General features: G+C 47.7%; 1 protein-coding gene and 1 long non-coding RNA gene across 4 annotated transcripts; one reads left to right on the top strand and one right to left on the bottom strand.

Moving 5' to 3' along the window:
• Positions 1-138: 138 nt before the first annotated feature.
• ANKRD13A (ankyrin repeat domain 13A) lies at positions 139-13180 on the top strand. Of its 3 annotated transcripts, none has more exons than XM_032128397.1 (16): positions 139-271; positions 822-929; positions 3071-3203; positions 3314-3438; positions 3902-3947; positions 4582-4725; positions 5084-5279; positions 5852-5918; positions 6846-6927; positions 7613-7671; positions 8264-8400; positions 8697-8854; positions 9311-9415; positions 9620-9771; positions 9984-10048; positions 10813-13180. In XM_032128397.1, the coding sequence occupies exons 1-16, from the start codon at positions 230-232 to the stop codon at positions 11009-11011; spliced, it is 1818 nt and encodes a 605-aa protein (XP_031984288.1). In that variant the 5' UTR covers positions 139-229; the 3' UTR covers positions 11012-13180. The 3 variants fall into 3 exon arrangements, with proteins under 3 accessions (XP_031984288.1, XP_031984289.1, XP_031984290.1); XM_032128398.1 differs by lacking the exon at positions 139-271 and adding an exon at positions 364-464; XM_032128399.1 differs by lacking the exon at positions 139-271 and adding an exon at positions 2447-2500 and having other exon boundaries at positions 866-929.
• Positions 13181-13868: 688 nt separating this feature from the next.
• On the bottom strand, positions 13869-15882 carry LOC116453221. Its single transcript, XR_004243714.1, has 2 exons — positions 15761-15882; positions 13869-15657 (listed from the first exon to the last, which is right to left on the bottom strand). It is a non-coding gene; the product is annotated as an uncharacterized LOC116453221 (long non-coding RNA).
• Between the last annotated feature and the right edge of the window lie 523 nt (positions 15883-16405).

The raw sequence follows: 16405 nt of genomic DNA, 5'->3' as shown, positions 1-16405 counted from the left end.
GCGCCGAGCCACCCAGCGCAGCTCCACGTGTTGCCCGCGCCGCCATCTTTACTCCTGGCAACAGCCTGCCTTAGACTGAGCTCTGGTTCAGCGGCACAGCACCGAGTGCTCGCGCCCGGGGCCGCGCCCGCCCGCCCGCTGCAGGCTCTCGGCGGGGTGATGGGAGAGACGGGCCTTCGGAAGCCTGGTGGAAGCGGCCGCTTTCCAGCAAGCGCTGCCCTCACCCGCCATGGCGGGCGAGCGAGCGAAACCAAGGCCGGGCGAAGGCGGGGTGAGAGCAGCCAGTGCTGAGCGCCCCCCCCCCCCCACCGCGCGGAAGGCAATGGGACAGCTGCGGGCGGGACGTTCCATCTGTCCGCCCGCAGAGGGGGAGGGGGAGCAGCTTCCGCTTTCCGTGCGGTTGTCCGTGGCGGTGGAGTGCGGGGGGACGGCGAGGAGCCCCCCCCTGCTCCGGCCGCGCTGTGGTTCGTCCCAGCCGTCCCTGGAGGGACGGGGAAGAGGGGCAGGGACGGCTGAGGGGGCGAGATCGGGGAGGCCCCCGGGAGTGGGGCTGAGGGGGCACCGGGAGGACACCCTCGGGAGCGGGGGGCTGCGAGGGGCACCAGGAGCAGGGGAGACCCCCGCGGTGGGGTTTTGTATGGGGCTCCCCTTGGAGCGGGGTGAAGGGTTCATAGGGGGTTGTGGCCCGGGCTCGCGCACACACACCTGGGTCAGGTGGGTGCCAGGAGAAACGAGAAGCTGAAAGGGTCAGGGCTTGAGTAACTTGGGGTGTCCAGAATCCAGAGAGGGAAGAGTGAGGGGCCCTGGCTCCCCCTCCCCAGGTGTGTGCCGGGATGAGCTCCCCTGGCGGGGCCAGCAGCGCCTTCCCCCTGCACGTCCTGGTCTGGAATAACGACTACAGGCGGCTGGACGAGGAGCTGCAGGACCAGGTAATGGGGTAGCCGGGCTTTGAAGGGGCTGCTGGGGGGGCTGGTGGCCTCAAAAGAGCTTTTGCCATAGTGTGGGGCTTGGTGCCGCTCGCTCACTGCTGTGCCAGGGAGAAGCACCCTGGTGGTACTGCCAGGAGCGTTTGCTGGGCTTGAGGGACCCCTGAACTTCGTCACCTGTTTATTTGTGGTGTGGGAGTGATGGAAGGAGGTGTAGGAATATGCTTTCACGCCAGATATTAAACGTTGGCTTCCCATCTGTAAAGCTTTGCTCTTAAGTATGCCAGTGCAGCTGCAGAGTAGCTCTTTGGGAGAGTTAGGAGTCGCTTTAGAAGAGCAGCTGTGATGGAAATTAATTTATTTATTAAAGCAATAAATAATGTTTAGCTTAGTGGGAAGTCAGCGTGCACCAAAGGTGGCTGCTGCTGCCAGAGATCAAACCAGCCCCTACCTTGCTGAGCACCATCAGTTCTCATGGATTTGTTGCTGTCCAAGATCGAGGGCAGAGTTTTTGTATTGGTTGGAATGTTTTCAGCATCTCTGGTAAAAAAAATGGATCATTGTTCCATGCTGGAGAGTAGAAAACACAAAGCTGTCCCCTCTCTGGGACACGATGACGTAAGGAAACGGCCTGAAAGCTGCAGCAGAGCTCGAGCAGCAAAAATCCTTCTGGCTGAGCTGCTGTGGAAAAGCTCTGACACAGGCTAGAGTTAAGGTACAGTTAATAAGCAGAGCTGATGAATTAATTATACCTGACACCACAAGTACATGAGCCCAAGACCAGCTGTGCCACCTCCTGATTGTCACCTGCAGCTCTAACGGTGCACCTGACTTACTAATTCCTGCTTAGAGCATGTTCCTGCCCTGGTTTGGGAGAATCTTTGGAATGCAGTCACTTTTAATCTAATTTATGTCATCTTATGCATTAACAAAATCTTTAACCTCACTGGCACTTTGCTCCTGTGTGTTTATTTCTGACACCTGTGAGAGTTTGTCATTAAATAGGGATCACTCAGCAGCCTCCCGCTTGTGGAATGCTGCTTCCTGCCTCCATTCCCTGTAGAAACCAGCAGTGTGTGAAGATGGACTGTGTCTGTCTCTTACTTCCTTTACCTGCTTTTAAACACCTTTTTTTTTAAAGTGTTCCAAAGATCTATTTCCTCCTGCTTCTTTGGGATGAGCTTCCTGCTGCCGGAGGGACGCGTGAAGGGATCGAAGCCACTTCCCAGCTGCAGCTGGAGTGGCAAACTGGCTCGGGCATGTGGGGACAAGGGAACAGCAACAAAGATAGTGGGGAGGGACCCTTGGAGCCCTTTACCTGTTGGTGCTGCAGTGTTGGAGCTGCAGGAGGTGGGGAAGCCAATTAATTAATGTTCCACCCCAGAAAAGAAGATGCATTAAACCAAAGTTTTCCCCACTCTGTGTGAGATATTCTGACTTGATGCTGTCAGATAACGCTGTTAACGTGCACAATAACCTTCCTTTCTCATTCTGCTATTGACTTTCCCCTTTTCCTCTAGTTATAGATGCTCTTCTGTTTCAAATCTCTAAGCTAATAGTGAAAAATGTGTAAGGTATGAGTATGTTGTGCTTGCATGTTTTGGATATTTGTGCCTGTGTAGTTTATTTTTTTATTTTAGTGACTTGTAGAGAATGCCCTCAATCCTCATTGTGCTGTGTGTGCTTTGTGAAACACCATCTGCTTCTGTCCTTTCCAAAAGTGCTGTCCAAAATCCGTGTTGTATGCCCTGTTGCCTTTTTTTTCCCTTTCCCCTCCCCTCTTTTGTTGGACAGTTTAAGCCCTCTGTGGGGTCTCAGGCTCTCGGCTGTCTGTGGGGTGATGCACACGGACGAGAACTCCCATCTCCTCCTGACCTTTCTGGGGAGAGACAGAGAGGAAAGAATGACAGAAAAAGAAATGAGAAGCATCAACAAGAACTCCTGTCCTACAGTTTTTGGGGCATTTCATAGGCCCCATTCTGCTTCTCCTTTTATTCACGTGGGGAAGCAAGACGGCCCCGCAGAAGGGCGGTGCAGTAGAGCTTGGGAACTGTGGGAATGGCAGGGAATATGGACTCCTGGATTAGCCCTTTGTTTGTGTAAGCTCTGATGAGCTGCGTTCTTTCTCTCTCGGACACTGACAGGATGTTGACCAGCGGGATCCGCGGGGCCGGACCTTGCTGCACTTGGCGGTTTCCTTGGGTTACATAGAATCTGCCAAGGTCCTCCTGCAGCACAAGGCAGATGTGACCAAGGAGAACGCGCAGGGATGGACGGGTAAGGACAACCTGGGGTGTGATACTTTTGGTAGCAGATGTTCTTTGTTTTTACGTGGAATTTTGGGCAGCAAGCAAAGAGACATGAGGCCGTGGCTGGGTTTCTTTCAGTTTTGCACGAGGCTGTCAGCACAGGGGATCCAGAGATGGTCCAGTTGATCCTGCAGCATCGGGACTACCAGCAGACCTCCATGACCCTCGGAGGAGTTCCTGAGTTACTGCAGAAAATTAACGAGGTGATGATTTATTGAAATGTAAACTCTCACTCCAGACTGACTTCACTGCTTGAATTCTCATTCAAGTAGTTCAGTTAAGTGAACTATTGCAATCAGCTGGGCAGTTGTGTTTTGTTCCAGCCTGCATGTTGCAGAGTGCTGAGGGACATGGAGGCTTTTCCTTGACTTTGTTTAAATCCTTTGTCATGAACTCCAATATTAGAGGGTGAATCTTGAAGGCATTACTGCCTCTCCAGTAAAACAAGGAAGAACAGCTCCCCAGATAGCAGCAGGGGCAGGGCAGTGGCTGTTACTGCTACTTTCAATTGCTACTTTCAATTTCAATTTTAGCATTCACTTACCATTTCTCCAGTTCTGCTCCTCTTTTTTCTTCCTTTACGCAAAATGTTGATGGGAAATGCTGCGCTGATTGTCAGAGTAAAACTATTTCATGAGGTATTCATCAAGTGTTTTCCTTCTGCAGACTCCTGACTTTTATGTGGAAATGAAATGGGAATTCACTAGCTGGGGTAAGAATCCTGCTCCTTGTTACCAATTCCAAGCTGTAAAAATGAGTTACAAATGCCCCACAACACAGGCAGGGAAATATCCTCTCCCCGGAATCCTTCTCTCTTCCCTCTCAAAATGACCTCTTGTGTTTTTGTTGCACAATTATTCTTTGTTTCCTGTTTATTTGGTTGGTTGGTTTCTAGTAGTGGAGAATTTAGCTGTTGTTGCAATTGCTGAAGACTTTTCTTGGGGTATTTTTTTACCTGTCCCTGGCCATTGACGACTGAAGTGATGGTGTGTCATCTATGGATGCACTGGCTATTTGGGCAGTACCTGCTTTTCCCTGAAAGGAGTCAACACTAGGCCTCACAGCTGACTAAATATTTCAAATATCAAACTGTTAGACTGCGAGGCATGGGGTTTATGCCATTTCACATCTTTCAGTCTGAACAAATATCTTCTTCCTTTTCATATTCATCTGTAAATTAGGCCGGTTTTACCCCAAGCTGGTCGTTCTTAAAGCTAAAGAGGATCAGTATCTCACCTCCTCTGGAATGACATTCCCAGGAGTGAGCAATCCCTGTTCTTGAGTTTGTTTCCTCTGTGCTGCACCTCTTGCACATTTTCCCTTTCCAATCCTCCCATTTCTCCCAGTGCCCCTGGTTTCCAGGGTGTGCCCGAGCGACGTGTGCCGCATCTGGAAGAGCCGGGCCAAGCTGCGCGTCGACATCACCTTGCTGGGCTTCGAGAACATGAGCTGGGAGAGGGGCAGGAGGACTGTCATCTTCAAGGGAGAAGGTAAAGAGTTCACCTACCTGCACTACTGATGCCCAAATTCTGTGTGAGCACAGTGAGAAATCCTGATTTTACACAAAAAAGGCCTCTTGTGTTTTATGAAGGTTTTATGTTTATATTCGTGTCTCTTAGAGACACTGTTTTGTGATGGCTGCGCTTCTTTGCTTTGAGTAAATCTGGGGTAAAAAATTGGTGATAGGGCTAAAATTTCGGTGTTTTACTCAGTTTCCCTCCTTCTGTTCTGCTGCCCCAATCCCAGCTGAGTGCAAAAACACCCGGATTTGATACACTATATACCCCCAGCTTTTCACCCTGGAACACTTGCTGAGTTTTTTAACTTCATCTGTGCCTTTTCCACCAGACACTGGTGGCTGGGCAGAGCTCATCGAGATCAACCACGATGACAAGTTTGTCACGACAGAGAGGTTTGAGATCTCCCAGCACATGAAGCGTTTGACTCTGGGATCCATGACGCCCAAGAGGAAAGATGTGGAGAGACGCCTTACATCTCCAATCATCAGCACGTGCCTTGATACCAAAAGCATTGCTTTTGAAAGGTGAGACAGAGAGTTTGTCTTAGCAGATAGACGTTTTGATGTTCTGTTTGGAAAAAGCTTTAATGATGAACTCTCAAAAGCTTTGATAGCTAAAACTTTCAGGGTTACGCCTGAAATTACTTTAAGCTTCACAAACCATTAAAGAAATTTGGGTTGGTCAGCTTGCCACTATTGCTTGGCAAAAAGCTCCCAGTTGAAAGAAATCATTGGCAGAAAACTTCCAGTTTATCATATTAGTGGGGTAGAATCATTAAGGTTGGGAAAAGCCTCTTAAGATTGAGTCAGTTGCTCACTGCAAATTTGCATTTCACCTAAATCCACGTGCTGGAACTAATGGACAAGAGCTTTGATTTGGTAACAAATAAGTCAACTTTCACATGAATACTTTAAAAAAATGTGTATGTTGTGTCTTTTAACAGACACACATTTGTCTTCATTACTACATCTATTTTTCCAGGTATCTGGGGTTAATAATCTGTCAAATGTTGTTTAAAATCAGATTTAGAAGAACCAGCTGGGGGTTGTGTAGAAATGCAGCTGTGTAGACGCTTGTGGTGTTCCCTTTTTGTCAGAACCACATCTGGATTCTGGGTATGGAGGACAGAAAAATCAGAAGGTGTCAACGGTTATGAAGCCAAGGTAAAGCCTGTTCTGTTCTTCTGATAGGTCTTGCAGCAAATTGAAGTCTGGTTGTGCTTTTTCTGTATTTCCTGAATATTTCAGGTCTTAAAATTCCTGTTGGGACATTTGTTGTGTTGCCAGCAGAATTGGGCTGGAGTGAGGAACTTCCAGGCCTGTGGGAGGGATGGAGCCCCTGTGCAAGGGAATATAGGGGAAAAAGGGGGTTAAAGAGGGGGGAAGAGGGACAGAAGATTCAGCAAAGCTGCCAGCAGTCCTTCCCTTCCAAAGGCTGGCACTTAACTCATGCTTGAACACTGCCATTGTTTCAGTGTGTGAAAGTTGAGGAACCTGTTGATAATAACAGCGTTGCAAGGGACCAGCAGCCTTGAGTGGCATCATGAATTCATGAGCTGGACTCTGCCCTGCTCCTGAGTCACAGCTGCTTAGAATGGTTCCACCTGACACTGGTTTTGACCTCTATTTTGCCTCCGTGAAATGTTTTTGAAGGTGTGGTAGGAATTTGGGTTCAGAATCACGGGATTTAATTTCCCTGGTTCTGTGTTTACTCCAGGTTTGGGAATTGGTGCAATAAATTACATTTTTTAAATTTCACTCACCAGAAGAGTAAGTGCTGAGTAGCTTTTACATTTATCTGAAGGTTTTTCCTGGTGAGACTGCAGGGCTCTTCAGCTGGACAGGGAGTTCATTAGTGTTCCTGCAGAACTAAACTGTCACTAGATTTCATTTCTGAGGTCTTACAACTAATCTCTGTTTAGAAATACTGTTCCCTGACTTTCCTTTTCCATTCCCTCTTAAAATCTCTTGGAAATGCCTGTCTGGTGTTGAGGTTGGTTCAGTTAGTTTTGTGTACATGATGTTTTACTGGGGAACTCCTTTTTTTAACCTGTGGTGCTGCTTGGTTTTTGTCCCTGCATTTTTTGTAAGGTCTACATGGCAAACAACGTGAATGTGATCACACGGATCAGAACAGAACATTTAACAGAAGAGGAGAAGAGGAGATATAAAGGTATCTTCCCCATAGGAAAATTGGAGATAAATAGAACCCTTTGGCTCTCTGTCATCTCCTCTGAGTGACTGAAGAACTGGGTAGACAAACAAGGAAATTCTCTTCTTGCTGACTTTGCCCTGCTTTACTTTGACGTGTTCTGTGTCTGAGGCAGCTCATTATTTCACTCTTAACCTACAGATGAACCTGGTTTTATCCCAGCTGTATTTAGAGGAAAGAAAAGCCCTTCAAACCTGTTGAAAGTTTACTGACAGTTTGAAAATGCTGCACTTTTCTGCTCTGAAATATGTTCATGCCCTTACTTCACTTTGGCCATGGATACAAGATTCACAGCAGCTTTGTTTGCTTGGAATTTTTGTTTGGTTTGGTCCACTGATTTCTTCTGGTATTTGAATTAAAGGGTGACCAGCCAGTAACTTCATATGGAAATTCCCCTACCATGGGGCCACTGAGGCACTGGGACTCATAAAGGTGTCTGCTAATCAAAAAACCCCACTGACAATCTTTGCTCCATTCTGTATGTTGTTCCTGTTTTATACTGTCAGCTACAGGTCCTGGGCTTGCCTGGTAAAGCTCACAGGAGATCTGAGCAGCTTCCCTTTGGGTTGGAAGCCTGGCCTGAGTGCCAGTTTTACTGCTAATTAATACTAATGGCTGGTTTTGTTTTCCCTCCTGTTACCTGAAGCTGACAGGAGTCCTCTGGAATCATTCCTGGGGACAGTGGAGCATGAATGTGGTGCTCAGGTGAGTGTCTGATGTCAGCACAGCTCACTGGTGTGTGGAGTCACCTCTTGTTTCCTTAGTTTGGCAGCAGTTTCGATTATGAGGTTTTCATTTCCCCTGAGGATGTTTTTGTTTGGTTGGAAATAGGTGAAATTTAAGATTCCTTCCAACCCCAACCATTCCATGATTCCACGTGGCTTTAGAAACTCCCTTGCTTCTAAACTGCTGAAGAACAGTGGATAATGGATTTGCTGGCTCTCTGTCAGGATGGCATTGCACATTGACAGGGTAGAGATTTTGGGTTCAAATAATCCATCAAACGTTTGACTTTAGTAAAGGATTTGGAGCTTGGAAATGCTGTGGCTCGTGTGTACATTTCTGGTTGGTTTCCAGCTTTAAAGTATCTAAGTAGATTTTTCCTGTCTCTAAAAAGCTTGGAGATTTTTAACCTCAGTGAAACCAGTCTAGTAAAGGCTGGTATTTATGGCTGTGTGTCACTGTATCTGAAATGAGGAATGAGTTACTTCACAAAGGGTAACTTAAAAGTTTCTTGTAGTTGCCACTGTCTGTTCAGTACTTTTTGGGTGGTTTTTTTTCCTCTCTTTCCTTCTAGAATACATCCAGGACAACAGAGTATGCTGCAACCAACAATCCCACTGCTATTACTCTGGAGGAATACTTCAACCCAGAATTTGATCTGAAAGGCAGAGACATAGGAAGACCAAAGGAAGTCACCATTAGAACACAGAAGTGAGAAATACCCTTTAAACTATTTCTAGTTAGTCTCTTCCCAGTTTCTAATCCGTGGAAACCATTTTTACAAATATCCAGTGTGGTTTTTTCCCCCAGCTTTCACAATTAATCAGAAGAGGGATCTTGAAGTATTCAGCTACAATCTATTTTTAATTCCACTGAGTGAAAGCAAACATTTGGGCTGCTGCTGTAACTTGTTAGTAACCTCCTGTCACTGCCCAACTGCCTGTTTTGCTTTGCATCTGTTCCTAAACTGTGAATTTAGGGAGTTTTTATCCTATTTTGTCTTAAAGATTTAAAGCAACCTTGTGGATGAGTGAAGAATTCCCTTTGTCTCTTATGGAACAAATCACTCCAATCATTGACCTGATGGCCAGAACCAGTGCTCATTTTGCCAGACTTAGGGATTTCATCACTCTGGAATTTCCGCCGGGATTTCCTGTCAAAATTGGTAATCTTTAGCAATTTTTATTGTAGCATCTTGTCCATTTTTTCCCTTTGGTTTTGCAATATATTATTTACAGAAACCACATTAGCCTTTTACTTGTCTCACTAAATGATACCTCAAACATTGTCTTGTGTATCTGGGGTCACAAAGTCCAAATTCTGAATGAACAGTTCAGAAATACCATTTTAAAGACAGTGTCATTTCAGTGAGAATGAGCTGTTGTCGGCCTCTTTCCTCTTACCTTCAGTGCCTTAAATTTGGCAAGTCTTATTCTAAAATAAGAGATTTAGAGAGAGGTTGAGAATAACTAAAGCCACCTTCTTGGTGAGGTGAGTTACTCTGTGCTTTGTCATTATAGGAAGCTGTTGTGGAATATACCCCATAAACATGTAAGGGTTTGATGTAGGTGTGGAAGTGAGTAAGAGTTCTCATTTTGACAGAAATCTTGTCCTCTTACAGAAATTCCCCTGTTTCACGTGCTGAATGCCCGAATTACTTTTGAAAATGTCAACAGCTGCAGGACAGCTGAGAGAAGCTCTCCTGGTGGTGCACAGAGTGATGCAGGTAAGGGGTGGAAAGGTGCAGGGATCCCACCTTTTTACATCCCTGTCTGTGGAATGCACAGAGGAGAGAGAAGCTGAACTGCAGGGAATGCAACAGGGGGAGCTGCAATTTGTTATCCTGCAAAAGCATTCATCAGAATCTTTTCGGTTACAACTTGTTACAAACAGGGCACAGTGTATTTTTAACTTCATTTGGCTTCTGTAGGTGCTAATTTTGAGGTCGACCAGTCGGTGTTTGAGATCCCCAAATCCTACCACATCCAGGATGATGGCAGGAACATCCACGTGCAGGATGAGGATAATGAGATCATGCAGTTTGCCATCCAGCAGAGCTTGTTGGAATCTGGTGGAAATAAAGTAAGTGCTGGGATCTGTGCAGTGGCAGCTTGGGCAAGCATTGTGCAGCAAGAGCTGAAGGAAACCTGGGTAGGATCAGTTTTTCAAGACCTCAGAAAATAAAAATAATGTATTTCAAAGAAGAATTAAGGGTGGTTTAAGGGTTACTTTCAGTGAGTTACTCTGCAGACGTGGTAACTGCTGTGGGATTGTCTGTCTTTACCCATCTCTAGGAATTGGGGGTGCATTCCAACGGAGCAGTTGCATATTCCCAGGACTTCAATATACAGTATCAGAAGTAAGTACATTTTTTCACATCAAACCATGCAGTGATAGAGCCAAAATACCCCCAGCAGTAGCATGAAACAATTTTGCCTTTTTTTTTTGGCGTATGTGAGTAGCAGATGCACAAAACTCAAGGTCTCTTCTTGTGCTTCTTCCAACTTCTCCAAGAAACAAGAACTCTAAACTGGGCCTCCCTGGTTTGTGTAGTGCAGTTCTTCCCAGCTGTGGGGCTGGTCTGTGCACACAACAGATTCTTTATTCAACAAACAAACCCAGTCCTTCAGTTCTGCTCTTCAAACTCTGAATTTGATCCCTCTCAGTTGAATGTTTAGTTATTAGAGGCTGCACACTTCAAGGCAGCTCTTCTTTCTTTTTAAAATCCTTGTGTAATCCTTAAAAACACAGATTTAATGGACACTTAAAAATGAGCTCTGGTGTCTGTGGAATCTTTCTGCAGTTAAGTGCAAAGAAACCAAGAACTGAATCCTCTGGGTTCTTACGTAAATGGAAAATCCTTTAAACCAGGTGAGGATGCTTTTAAAGGCCCATTGAAAATACAACTGTTGATATCTATGAAAGATTCAAAGGAATCAAGGTTTGACATTGAGAATTTTACAGATGTTAGAACAGCTGCTCTCCTATCCTCAAACTGTTTTCTTCCCCCTGGGAGAGATTTTCAGGTTTGTGAGTTTAAAACAGTTGCCAGGAAGGATCATTGCAAGGAATATGAGACAGGCTCTGTCTCTTTTACTTCTCAAAGTTATTCTTTTCCATCAGGGCACTGCAGGAGAGCTTTCTGACAAGATCAGGGAACTCCCACAGCAGCAGCTCCAGTGAAGTTTCCAGCTTTGAGAAGGACTTACAGCTTGCCATGGAATTGTCTGTGCGGGAGCAGGAGGAGCAGGAGAAGCAGCGGCGGGAAAGGGAAGATGCAGAGCTTCAGCAAGTCTTACAGCTCTCTCTTGTGGAAAAATAGCTCCTAAGTGACCTCCTGAAGCAGGGATGACCAAATCTGCGTAAAACTGGAGGTTTTCGGAGCTATCAGTCTGAAGACCACTCCTGGATTGCTTAAGGAAACATTTCACCTGCCTTCTAAGTTGGCATCAGCTGCAGAAACATGATTTATTTTTGTTTGGGGGAGTTCCAGATCACAGGACTCCACATTTGGCTCCCCAACCATGCAGTCTTAGCTTTGAAGGAAATGTTTTTATCTAAACTTATTTATTGAAGAGCAGATGGAAATTTCGCTTTGCATCAGGATGTGGGATTGCAGTAAAGCTTGAAAGCCTGATTTATGGGGAGTTCAGGAGGGAAACTTCATTACTTACCAAAGAAATACTCATCTGCTTCATTATTTCTCAATAATTCAAAGCCATTGCCTGTTTTTCCAGCTGTTTCATGGGAGAGCATCTCCCTGCCTATACACACACGGTAGTTCTTCATGCTGACAGATGTTTTCTGTTAGTTTTGTTTAGATGTGGTTCTCTCTCCTCTAGTTATTGAGATTTTTGGCTTAAGAGGGATGATTTTATACTTGAACAGCTCATCCAAGCTCCAGATTAAGCTAGTGCTTTCTGAAAAAGGACAAAACAAGTAGCCAGTAAAATTTTAGATGCTGAAATGGGACCATCTGTCCAGTACAGCAGCAGTTTCTGCAGCGATTCCAAACCAGCTCGTTCCCATGGTCAGAGGGCAGCAAGAAATTAAGGGATAGATACAGGTGCTTCTTTGGGATCTCTTGGTGTGCACAGCTGAGTGTGGGTGCTAAATGCAACCAGCAAAAGAATTCAGGTGAGATTTTAATGTATCCTTATTGGAAGAGAAGTTTTAATTCTGCAAGGGAAACGTGTGTTGCTTCTTAAAACCCCAACGCTTGTCCTTCATGTGAATACATCTATTTTTTTACCTGAATATTTTTATTGATTTTAAACCAAGCCACTAGGCCTGCACTCATCAAACTGGTCTTGTAACGATTCCTAGGTCTGTTTTAACCAGCTTTCCTCAGGTTTTTGGCCATACAGGATCTTTGTAGCTCTTTTATGTGCACTTCTGTCGGTGTTTACAGTACTCACACTGTGACTCTCGAGTGCACTCCACAAGTACACGGTGAACAGCCACAGGAAAGCCTTACAGTTGTTAAATGTGAGCAATATCCCTCTGCTCTGGCAGGCAGGAGCAGAGGAACCTTTGGTATAGCTGCTCTGAGCTTGCTCCTAACACTGCTCCTGTTCCTCAGGCTGAACAGGGCGGTTCTGGGTGACCAACTATTAATTAACCAATGTAAAATCACTATAAAACGGACTTGATCATAACCAAGGGGGCACTTGGTGACTTGGAACCCTATTTTAAAATGAATAATCCATTGTTTTACATAGGAAATTATTACAGTTCCTTCAGCCTACACTAGGACTGGCCCCTCCACACTGGTTTTGTTCCCTGGGACAGCTTGCATCCCTAAAACCATCCTCCTGGGTGCTACAGGAATGAGGACTGTCCTGCACAGGGGCAGTGGGCTGCGTTGGAATTTCTTTCTTTGCAAAGGGGATTACTGTGACTGTCACAGTTGGGAAAAGGGAATAGGCCTCGTGTTGAGCTCCTGACAGGGTGGGAGGTAGGAGATGGAGCTGTGGGCATTCCTCCAGTGGGAATAAAGAGTGCTGTTGCCTTTACAAACCCGTCTGCCTGGCATTGCCTGTCTTCTGCTAAGCATTTCAAAGGTTACAAGAGGGGTAAAAATAGCATTTTTCAAGCTGGCTTGTTCTGGTTTTATATTTAAACTAAAGAACATTGAGCACTTTCAGTTGAAGTTTTGTTATGCTCCTGCTTCTTAGTCTGGGACTGTAAAATAAATTGGATTTGCTTTTGGGTTTTTTGGGTTTTTTTTGCTTTCTTTGGTGTTTGTATCATTCCAGCTAAAACTGGAAGGCCCTGCTTCCCTCAGCCAAGTGCTGCTTCTCTTAAAGCCTGACTTTTAACCCATTGAGTGTAAGATGGATGCCATCTGTGTGCTGGAAGAAAAACCAAAGGTACTGCACATTACAGCACACACAGTTATTTTTTTCTAGCACTGTATTTGGAGTCTTTTTTTTTACTAATTATCTGCCTTTTGTTGTATTTTGGTACATTAAAGTGACGTTATCATCTACTGAATTCTTAAAGGTAGTTCTGGTTTAGTGTGAATCAGACCTATAATCCCCAGAACATCTTCAGCCAAGTTTTTAACCTCCCTGTTGTGAAAAGGGGGAATCAGTACAACACAGGTGAAAGGCAGGAGGGTAACTTTATTAATTTCTCTCTGCACCTTCTTGTAAGAGAGGAGCAGAGGGTTCTGAGTACATTTAATATTTAACTGTTGTGTAACAAGAGTCCAGCCTCTCTCTCTGAGGCAGCTTAAGGCTGATGTAGGAAAGAGAAGCTCAGAGATACAAACACTTGCAGCTTCTTCTAAAACGAACCAGCTTTAAAAGTTCTCTAAGTTCGTGCTGTTTGTTCCTGAAATCAAGACTGTGCTTTTTTTGTGCTTCTGATCCCGTTTCAAGGCTTTTTACAGCAGCACTTCATGATTTTCTTTATTTGGAAACCCTTCTTACACTGCTTTGGCTGAGTTTTGATTCATAGCTGAGCTGCTGGTAACTGCACAAGCATTGTAGGATGCGCTTTGATTGTGCTGTTAACGGCTCCTTGCTGACAAACATCCATGGAAACGTTCCCCCAGCACTGCCATCCCACTAAAAACAAGGTAGGAGCTGTGAGGGAACCGAGGTGGGAATCGGGACAGCCTCACCCCTTTGTGGAGCCACAGCCCAGTTAATAACAAACAGCACAGCCGAGAATAAATAAGAGCCTGGATTGTTTACTGAGCGTTTTATTTGTACAAAGAGGCATAGCAGGGAGTGAGGAATGAGAGCAAACAGGAATTCTGCTCCCGGGAATGCAGAGCTGGGGCTCTGAGCTTCACCATCCACCCCCACGAGCAGCACAGGCTGCAGGCCAGGCTTCACAGTGATGAAGGACCGAGAAAAATCAGGAATCAGTAAGCAAAAGGAGAAGCAGAAAGCAATAGAACAGTGCTGCCTCGCTGCCTCACTCCTGGATTAATAACTCCATCTGTTTGAGGCCAGGCTCACTCTGTCATTTCACTAAACAGAAAGAAAATCCCTGTTCAATGCCAGCACTCACCTCAGATGCAGCTCAAGGGCTTAGAGAGCAGGTCAACAACAATCATTCTGCAAGTTACATTTAAAAACTCTAAATAAATTACTAAGCAAAACACCTCTATGTTAAATATCAAAGTAATAATTAGTAAAATCCAGTTACTACTTGTAGCAGTGCAAAACAAAACAGCAGCATTTGTATGGAAGTGGGATTCAGTGTAAACACTTGTTACTGAAACTGCAGAAAATGAGTCTGGCTGGAGCTCAGACACTTCCAGAGCATCTGCCTGGTTTGCAGACCTTCGGAGGCTCCTGTTTCCAGGAAGACAGTGACCAGCACATGCTGGAATCCCTCACCTGCACCCCAGATCCCAAGAGGTTCAGCAGGGCTGGTTTGATGTGAGGCTATCTGGGGCGTTTTAGCCAGGAGTTAAAGCAAATAATGTTGGGAATGAAAAGCCTGGCCCGGGAACACTACATCAGGATCAGGTCGTGCATCAGTGTTTCTGCTCAGATGCGAGAACGGACCAGACCCCCCACCCACCGCTGGATGGGTCACTGAGCTTTTGCCTTTGGACTACTTTTGAACTTTAAAGCTCATCCTGTTCTACCCCCTGCCCTGACAGGGACACCCCCCACTAGCCCAGATTGCTCCAAGCCCCATCCAACCCCCAAGCCTCAGCGTTCAAACAAGGAACTGAATTAATCAGAAAGCAAAAAGTGGACGTAGTGTGACTGAGCACGTGGAGCTGCTCCTCGGACAATGGCCCCAGTCTGGCTCTGTTCTTGTGACATGCCAGGCCTCGGGTGCCCGCACACCCTGGGATGCTCTCGAGCACATCGGTGTCGGATCAGCCTCGCCAAAACGCTGCCATTTGGGAGGAAAGCGCCTTGCTCCAGACCCCGCTCCAAGCCAGACGGGTTTGCTGCGGACACGCCCCCAGGAGCTCCAGGAGTCTGTTGGCTGAGGGAGGGGGTGATTTCCAGCACCCGGCCAGACCTTTGTTGGAAGCCACATCACGATGGAGCCATGTGATACAGCACGGGCAGGGATGGGTGAAAAGCCACGCTCGCATCCTCAGGGCATCCCCAGAAGCTGACGGGAGCGGCGGCAGGACGGCGGGGACCGGAGGGGAGAACCGGGCGGGACCGGAGCCGTGCTGGGAGGGTGGGTACCGAACGGGAGAACCCGGTGGGTCTGGGGCAGTGGTGGCACGGTGGGTACCGGATGGGAGAACCTGATGGGTCCGGAGCAGTGCCGGGAGGGTGGGTGCCAGATGGGAGAACCGGCAGGACTGAAGCAGTGCTGGGATGGTGGATGCCAGGTGGGAGAAGCAGGTGGGATGCAGCATTCCCTCGATGCCCCGGCGGGTCCCGCTCCGCTACCGCCGCCGGACGGGCCGGTAGACACAGATGGCCATGAGGATGATGGTGAGCAGGAGCGCGCTGAGGATGCTGCCCAGCAGCACTGCGGTGGGAAAAGAAAGAACATCAATTAACACTGCCTGACCAACTCGCGAGCCCCCGGCCGCGTCGTGGCGGGGCTGTGCCCGGTGCCCCCCGCTCCTCACCCAGGTTCTGGTGCTGCAGCACTGCGTAGGGCCGGCTGCGCTCCGCCGGGCCCGGGGACAGCGGGGACAGCGCCCAGCCCCGCGCCGCCGCCAGCCCCATCGCGCCGCGACACAGCCCCAGCCCCGGCACGCCACGGACCCCGCCGGCCCCCGGGCTTTGTACGCCCGGCCCGGCCCTGCCCCTTCCTGCCGCCCGCCCCGCCCCGGGACCGGCCTTCCGGGGGAGCGGGGCGATGGAGCGGCACCGGGGGCGGCACCGGGGGCGGCACCGGGAGCGGCCGGGTGTCCACCCCGCGCGTCCCTGCAGCCCCGTGGGCATCTTCTCCCCCACCCCAGCCCCGCGTGTCCCCCCAAGCCCTGTGTGTGCCCCCAGGCCCCGGCTGTCATGAACGTGGGTTCTTTTAGGTGTTTAATGGGCCCCAAGCACCGAGGAACGGTGATGCTGCACTCGAGCGATGGGACGGGACTGGGAAGCGGATTCACACCAGCTCAGGGATGCCTCACCTCGAGCCAGGATTTGGTTTTAAAATGAGATGTATTAGGGTCTTTCCTTCTTCAGCTGCCAGTTCCCTGGATCCCCCGGGATGGGGCGGCAGAAGGCACCGACCTGCCCGGCTTCGGCAGCATCTGGGACCCACCCCTGGG

This window comes from Corvus moneduloides, chromosome 18, assembly GCF_009650955.1.
Source record: "Corvus moneduloides isolate bCorMon1 chromosome 18, bCorMon1.pri, whole genome shotgun sequence".
NCBI classification, from domain to species: Eukaryota; Metazoa; Chordata; class Aves; order Passeriformes; family Corvidae; genus Corvus; species Corvus moneduloides.
This window is presented reverse-complemented; position numbering and strand designations above follow the sequence as displayed.